The sequence below is a fragment of the Aotus nancymaae genome, unplaced genomic scaffold (genome assembly GCF_030222135.1).
Source record: "Aotus nancymaae isolate 86718 unplaced genomic scaffold, 86718_ANA_hifiasm-v0.15.2.pri h1tg000040l, whole genome shotgun sequence".
In the NCBI taxonomy this organism is placed as follows: domain Eukaryota; kingdom Metazoa; phylum Chordata; class Mammalia; order Primates; family Aotidae; genus Aotus; species Aotus nancymaae.
Window position 1 is genome coordinate 108,521,760 of NW_026988454.1, and position 8,850 is coordinate 108,530,609.

Sequence of the window (8,850 nt, forward strand, 5' to 3'; positions counted from 1 at the left end):
TCAAATTCTGTATCAACTTTTCCTTCATAAGAAAACATTTTAGAAAGTGTGTTGTGAAGCTCTACCCTTTCGAGCAATGGCAGTCAATCCTCTGTTGTCAGGCAGGGTTGCTCCAGAATTTATTCTGCATCACGATGGAAGGGTTGAAAACTTGAGAAGTGAAACATTGAGTAGGAAATAAACACAGAGTCAGAAATAAACCTATCCTTCAGGGTGATAAACTCAGAAACACTATATTAGATTCATGGGCAAAAGGGGCTTCCTCTTTTGACTCAAATCTAAACTCCAGAAAGGGAATTATTTATGCTCGTTATTGTCCTACCAAGTTGGAAAACAGAAATCTTAAGGATTGATTAACATGCAAGATTGTTATGTGTCAAAAGCAAGGCAATTGTTAAAATCTTAAGTGGACGGAACTTCCTAAATCTCCCTAGGGAAAAAAAAAAAAAAGAATTGTGCTGTGGCTGTAAAAGGAAACTCAATTCGTGCTCAGCATGCGAGTTTAATGCCTGAAGACTAAATCCAGGATCCAGTTAGGAGGAAAAGGAATGGTGTGTGTGATGCAGAGTTGGTTGGCAGATGAGAAGATAATAGTGATTTGGAAGAGATGTGGAAGGCATGAAAAGTTTTAGTTCCACAAACATGTGCTGAGTGCCTATAGTAGATAAAGATTATCCTAGGGGCAGGTAGATTTTTTTTAAATAAAATAATTGAAAATAATAATATAATTAAAAGATACACTCCCTGGATTTGGAACCTCAACAAACTCACAATCAAGGTGTGACTGGACAGTAGTAGAATAACCCTCATATCGCACGGTTCCTTAGCACACTCAGCATGTGCTAGGTACTGCTTTCAGGCTTTCCAAATGCTATTTCAATTAACTTTCAGAATCACTCTAGAGGGTAGATATTATTATCTTCCCCATTGTTATGGGCTGAACTTTGTGCCCCCAAAATTCATATGTTGAAATCCTCATCCCCCTATACCCTAGAATGTGACTGTATGTAAAGAATGGTTCTTTAAAGAGGTAATTAAGGTTAAATAGAGTCATTAGGGTGGGCCCTAATCCATGAGTAGTTTCTTCTAAGAAGAAATGAGAACACACGCACTCACAGAGGGATGACCCTGGGAAGACTCACTGAGAAGATGGCCATCTACAAGTCAAAGAGAGCAGCCTTAGAAGAAACCTACCCTGGTGCCACAGAGTGAGCAGCAGCTGCCGTGAGGAGAGTTTGGTGGGAGATCTCACACCACCTTGCTGGCAGAGCCTACCAAAAAGCCAGAAGACAGAACTTAATGCTGACTATGAATCTGTGAATGAACGCATGGACAGTGTTTGTAAAATAAATGAAGACTATCTGAACAGAATGATCCCAACAGCCCCTCTGTCACACTGATTTCACCAGTTGTTAGATTTTATTGACAATCTGGCAGACCTCAGCTGCCTGATTTAGCGAGCTGATACCCAGACATGCCAGTCTTACAACAAAGATAGGATTAAAGAGAAGATCTACATGCTCCTGGGTCACCAGGCCCAATTGAGTTGGGAGCACTAGAGGAATGAGGGTGGGCTTCACAGGTGTGTACAAAGAATGAGCTTCAGTGGAAGTTTGGGATTACAGTGTTCCTGTTTCCACTTTGTTACACTCTAGCCAGGATTGCATGTATTAGATACATGTGAGGGTAATAATTAGTTGCTAAACCTGTCCAACTTGAAGCACCTGCTGTCCCCCCTTGCTTTCTCTTTTTTCTTTTTACTTTTCTCTTTTTTTAACTTTTTTCCTTTTTACTTTTTTTAACTTAAACATGTTTTATGATGATTTAGGTGAAAGTTGTTCTTTGTCAGTTAATGTTGGTCCCAGTTAATTTTTTTCAAACTGTCCACATCTGCATCATGACATTTGCTGTACTAACTATTCTTCAGAAAGAAGTCAGAGGTGGCAAAAAAATTTAAATGCAAAATAAATTTACAAATATTTATAAAAGGAAGAAGCCAACTGTGATGACACTTTGATTTCAGTCATCAATCCTCCAGAACTTTGAGGAAACAAACAAACCTCTGTTGTTTAAACCATCCAGTCTGTGATATTTGGTAAGGAAGCCAAATCAAATGAATATACCCATTTCAGAGTTGAAAAAGCAAGACACAGTTACGCAGCTCATAAGCAGCAATCAAGTCCCCTAGCCTAAGCTCCTCTCCAGTCACTGTGCACTTTAGCTTCTCCTCTGAACAAATCACTTCATCACAGGTGTAACAGGAGACCAGATAAATAGCACCGTGTGTGGTGAATGCTTTCTCTTCCACGCATTTTCAGAGATATGTTTGAATATTCGAATACATTTTAGAAACGATTGAGGTGCGAAAGCTTTCTTTTTTTTGAGACGGAGTTTCACTCTTGTTGCCCAGACTGGAGTGCAATGACATGATCTCAGCTCACCACACCTCCATCTCCCAGGTTCAAGCGATTCTCCTGCCTCAGCCTCCTGAGTAGCTGGGATTACAGGCATGAGCCACCACGCCATGCTAATTTTTTTGTATTTTTAGTAGAGACAGGTTTCTCCATGTTGGTCAGCCTGGTCTCGAACTCCCCACCTCAGGTGATTCGCCCACCTCAGCCTCCCAAAGTGGTGAGATTATAGGCGTGTGCCACTGCGCCCTGTCAGAAGCTTTCTTTGGAGGAAATTATGCCAGGCAAAAGCTAGCTCTCATCTACTTGCTGGTCAAACAGAAAAGAGGCGAGCCACTCTGGTCTCCTTTCCAGCAGCCACGTTCCTCCCTTAGGTGTCTTCCTGGTGTACTCTCCCCTCAGATAGTCACATAGCTCCCTTCGCACTTCATCCAGACCTTCCCTGTCACAAATAGCAAGCCCATGACTCTGTTCACTCACTTGCGGTTTTCTTCTTCATAGCTTTTCTCATCTTTGGTATTAAATTATGTCACATTATATTAAGTTTATCCATATGGACTTCTTTGTAGTTTACCTCCCCTGCTAGAGGATAAGCACGAAATTGTGCTTTATCATATAATTCAGGCATGTACAATGTAGTATGGGCTAAATAAATACCTGTGAAAACAGAGGGCAAGAGGAAAAGGAAGGAAAGAAAAAAGCAAAGAAGGGAAGGAGAATGAGAGGGAGGGCAAGGAAGAAAATTGATCCAATGAATGAGACTTTGAGACATTTAATAGATAATTATTTATAAGACTTTTGGCAGGAAACAGGAATAAAATACATATTAATCCAACACAAATCATACTACAATAAATACCATATTGATTGTTCAAGATATAGATCTTACATAACTATTAAAGGAGAAAGAAATTGATTTAGGAAGCAGGGACAACTGAATTTGTTTGCAGATTCTGCTACTCTCTAGTTGGCTCTTTTTGAGCAAACTACCCACCTATCAGAGTCTCAGTTCCCTGGCCCCTAAATAGAGGGATGATACCAACCTCATGTGTTATTACAAGAATTAAGTGTGGGAAATTTTGTGTGTAAGGAACTTAACAGAATGTCTGGCATTAAGCAGTTTCTCAGTAAAAGCGTGTGACATTATTTCCCTCATCTACATGACATTTATGTAGGAAAAATGTGACTTCAAAGATGCTATCCAAACCCTGGTAAGTATGACAAAAAACATTAAAGCAGGGATCCCTAACCCCTGGGCCATGAACCAGTACTGGTCTGTGGCCTCTTAGGAAACAGGCTGCACAGCAGGAGGTGTGGCAGCTGATCCAGCATAACCACCGGAGCTCCCCAGCCTGTCAGATCAGCAGCAGCATTAGATTCTCATAGTAACGTGAACCTTATTATGAACTGCGCATGTGAGGAATCCAGGTTTCATGCTCCTTAGGAGAATCTCACCAACGCCTGATGATCTGAAGTGGCACAGTTTCATCCAGAAACCACCCCCAACCCTGGCCCCATCTGTGGAAAAATTGTCTTCCAGGAAACCAAAAAGTTTGGGGACCACTGAAACAGAGAATAAGAGCAAATATTTGCAAGTTATTTATCTGATAAAAGATTTGTATCCAGGATATGTAAAGAATTCTTGCAACTCAACAATAAAGAGACAAATAACCCAATGTTTAAAAAATGGACAAAGGATTTGAATAGACATTTCTCCAAAGAAAACAAACGGCCAACAAGCATATGAAAAGATGTTCAACATCATAGGGATTAGGGAGTACAAAGCAGAACCAGGAGGTAACACTTCACACCTATTAAGATGGCTAAAATAAAACACAAACAACAAGAAGCATTGGCAAGGATGTGAGACAACTGAAACCCTCTTATGTTACTCCCGAAATTACAAAGTGGCACAGCCACTTTAGACAACAGTGTGGCAATTCCTCAAAATGCTATGCATCTAATTACAGCATCACCCAGAAATTCCACTGCTAGGTATATACACAAGAGAAGTGACAACATATGTCCACACAAAACTTCTACCCAAATGTTCAATGACAGCATTATTTGTAATTGTCAAAAAGTGGGAAAAACACAAGTATCTATCAGTATATGAATGGTAAAACAGATGTGGTATATCCCTATGGGGAAAATGATTCAGCAATAAAAAGGGATTCAGTATTAATACATGCAAGAACATAGATGAACCTTGAAAGTACAGTAAGTGAAAGAAGCCAGTCACAAAAGACCACATACTATATGATTCATTTGCATAAAATGTCCAGAATAGGCAAATTCATGGAATCAGAAAGATCATTTGTGGTTTCCAGTGGTTGGAGGGAAGGCAGAACAGGAAGTGACTGCTAACAGGAATAGAGTTACTCTTTTGGATGATGAAAACGTTATGAAAGTAGATATTGATGATGATTTTTCACAACTTTGAAAATACACTAAAAATCACTAAAGTGTACATACAGTGTAAAAGGATAAATTTTATAGTATATAAATTATACGTTAAGAAGGCTATTTTTTTAAAAAAATCGACAGAGGAAGATTTGTAATTCCTTTTTAAGATGGAAATTTACTTTTCTCAGGAATATAACACATAGGGTCACTCCAAACAGTAAATTAAAATTTAAACTGCAGTAGCCAAGCAAGAATTCCATTCAAAATTAAAACAAATGACCGCCGACAGATAATATTTGGTTCAAGATATTGCCACCTCACTTCATTCCTTTGCATTCAATACACATGCTTCCCGAATAAGTGCCTGATGACTCTGTGCCTGCATTCAAAAACTGGGGCAAAGTGGAACTTGCAGCAATTAAAAATGCTTGTTCATCTACTGGATCAGAGAGCCAAATGTAAATTAACTTTAATAGTGGTGATTTCCCCTCACCTGCCATTTAAGAAACTTCCTTCTCCACACACACACACACACACAAAAACACAGACAGATGCTCTACTGCTGAAACCACACAAGGTAGACGATGCATGAATTTAAAAAAATGCTGTTGTCTTTTGAAAGAATGACAATCTGCTAAACATGGTATAGACAACCCAGGATCTTCCCCATTATATGCTCCAAGGATAAAAATCTTTTTACTAAAACAGGGATCCTTTTCTGGGACAATTGGTGCTTTTAAATGGATTTCTTATCATGCCACATAGCACATCCAGAATGTGAATCAGTTATTCCTGCCATGGTCAATTCAGAAGCCCTTGTAACTTCCACATTCATTTAGTGATGGACCAGGATACTAAACTCAGCACGTGCTTCAGGTACCCAGGAGGTTAATGCAACTGTAGCTCAGACCCAGCACTGAGCACTGATCTCAAACATCTAACTTCTGATCTGTTGGTGTTGCTCTTAGTTCAGACTTTATGCCTTTGTCTCTAGAAAGCTGTATTCCAATTGGTGGTCACAGCATTGGGAAGGCAGAGGGGAGTAGGCAAGCGAGAGAATGGTTCCCAGCTCTTTCTGATTGTCTCAGCATCCCTACCTGAATCTATTTATCAGCTTTGGCAGCTTCAAACTCTCAAGGAGCAACTGTCAACTCCTCTACTGGAAGACTTTTAACCTCCCATCACCACCCATTTTAAGGCATCCCTTATGGCTCCTGTAGGCAAGTGGTAGTGAGTTCTAAGAGTTGTGGTGGGTACTCACAGCTTGTAAAAAGATAATGTCTATAGAGAAATGTCTTAAAGTTGAATTTGTCACTATATAACAAATATTGTTTGTAAGTTGAAGCTGGCAAGCAGATAAAAAAAGCCAACCCCAAAATATCAGTAGATGATAATTATGGTAATGACAGCTTAACAAATGTACCTTTGTAATTACTGTTCTTCAATGAAACATAAACTATTTCTACTAGAATATGACTCTTTAAACTTCTTCTGATACTAGTTTTCCCCTTATTTTGGTTCTGGACCATATTTTTTGAATGACTGTAAAAAAGACATTTTAGGCCATTTAGGGGAGAAAACATGTTCTTTCTAAAATTATTTCTGAGATTGAGTGTTTTTTGAAGCATTAGAAAATATTTTAATCAAGTGAGAACCGTAAAAATGTTAAAAAGTGGTTTTAATTTTTGCATCTGAAAACATGCAATTCCTTTATTGAAAACTTACCCAAAGTAAAATGTGAGGTTTAAAAAAAAAACCACTACGATTAACATTGACAATAATTTCTATATAACAACAGTAATTGTGATATAAAACTAAATTCAAACTTTCAGAGTTTATAACACAAAATGGCTAAGATCAGTTAAGAATCAAGTCCAGCATGTTCCATTTTCTCAACTACTGTATTATAGCATGTATAATTTTGAAGGGGCTTTCAATATATTTTCTTTTGTTCACGGTTACATCCACAGAGGTACTTGGTTGAACAGGTTTTGCTCTTGCATTTGCAATCAATATATTTCTAGGCCCTTTCAACAGTGGATACACTTTCTACTAGTTCCTGTAGCCACTTTCTGTCTGTCTGTCTGTCTGTCTGTCTGTCTCTCTCTCTCTCTCTCTCACACACACACACACACACAAAAAAAAAAAAAAAAATTGCTATTTCAGGAGCAAAGACAACAAGCCAAGATAAACCGAAAAGATTTTAAGAAAAAGGACTCAGAAACAGAATTATAACGTGTGTTTCTAACTTTGGAAAGGAGTTCTGGATTTACGTTTTCGTGGGTCTTTATGACTTAATCAACACAACCAGATTCAACACCTAGCTCACCCCTCCCCTAAACCCAGCAGCTTAACTATCATGGTTGTGTGGACACGACAAATCACTTTGCCCCCAAAGTAACAGCTCTGTGCCCTTTGAGATACTGTGCCCAGAATATACTTTCAGTTTTATCAGTTGAAATTGTAACATGTTCCAAAGCAATCTGCACTTATACAGAAAGAATGCTTACCTTTCTACTGACTTGGAAGCAGCCTGCAGGACAGTAATCCATCAGGGAGGTCAACGACCACATTCCAGAACAGCTGACCCTGTCAGTCTTCGGAAAATACTGTTTACTCTGTAACTAATACTGGATACCAGGAACAAGAGGCAGAAACCAAATTTTAAAAAACGGGTTAGGCATAAACCTCATTCCCACTGGGACCACTTCACAAAAACAGTAGTTGCTAAGTTCCCCAAAAAGATTTCTTTATAAGAATGTCTTAGCAATAGTAGTAATTTTGAGTCAAGTGTGTTGAAAAGTTTTGCAACATATCCAACTAATTTTTATTGTACTGATGAAAATTCTTTAAGCTTCCCTAAGGACATAAGTGGTAGCGGAGGAAAATGTTACTGAAAATTGAATTTCTCTTCTATTTATGTTGACAGGATTTTTTAAACAGAATTGAAAGTCCTTCTGAAATGAAATGTCAATTACTCCAGAGAAGGAGAGTCGGAATTGTGCAATAGATGTCCAAGATAAGGCTGAACAAACTCCACAGTCAGGTAGGACAGTTGCCCTGCTTCCCAGCCATCAAGAAATGTCCAGAGAGGGCAGACTTCTGATGAACCTTCCTCAGTTCCCACAAATTTTCCTCACTAATTACTCTCAACAGAAGTGAGTCCATGTTACCCCAAAGCCCACTACTTCCATGTCTACCCCCTGTGCAAAAGGATCCGACTTTGGGCTCTGGCCCACGTGGAAACCCCATTTAAAGCATGGCCGGGAAAAAGACTCAGAATTTGAAAAACAAATTTTTGCTCATTTATTTGATTATCTGTGGAAAATATATCATCCCAGATTAGCTTTGTCATCCCACTCAGTAAATCATCCCATCCTGCCTTCTATAGTGTATTTTAAAAGAAGGACGATATCACAATTATTTATTTGCCTTTTGGGATCATTCAATTGGAACTCAGGGTCCCTAGTAACTTGTAACTGCAGCACCCTGAGTTTCTGCTATGTCAAAAGGTTCTAGGAAGAAGCCCAGCTACAGCAAAACAAAAACCAGGTAAAACCAGAGGTTCCTGAGTTGGAGATTGTGTTTGGTGAACGCTCCTTATCACCATACTAAAAACCGTCCTAGGGAGGAGCTTATTCACCATTTTCTACACCTGCAATGTATGAAGAAGCGTGATCAGGCCTGCACTGCCTTTACCCTACATTTCACACAATGACTCAGCTGACCAGCATAATGACAGCCCCGATCTCACCTTCCTTCGGGGAGACACACTGCTTTGGGGACTATCAGAGAGTTTTCCTTACTCATTGCAAGTAATAAAAATCCCCTTGTTAAATCCTCCTTGGTTGTGGTCATTGGGTCAACACCTGCCAAGTAGCCGAAACCATCCATTGCGTGGGTCACATCATTACTCTCTTTCATGATTTCCACTAGTTCAATTGATTGATGTTGGTGTTCTCTAAGTGAATGCTCATGTAAAAAACAATATTTTTTTAGGACATTATTTGATTATTTTCTATCCGGTTCAGTA

The 8,850-nt window shown here is 39.1% G+C and overlaps 1 protein-coding gene across 1 annotated transcript in view; it reads right to left on the bottom strand.

Moving 5' to 3' along the window:
• Positions 1 to 7,415, bottom strand: part of MLIP (muscular LMNA interacting protein) — a 270,604-nt gene extending 263,189 nt beyond the window's left edge. The window contains exon 1 of the mRNA XM_012441573.3: positions 7,328 to 7,415. Coding sequence (XP_012296996.2) covers positions 7,328 to 7,390 — 63 coding nt within the window. The 5' untranslated portion in view covers positions 7,391 to 7,415. The remainder of the gene's footprint in view (positions 1 to 7,327) is intronic.
• Between the last annotated feature and the right edge of the window lie 1,435 nt (positions 7,416 to 8,850).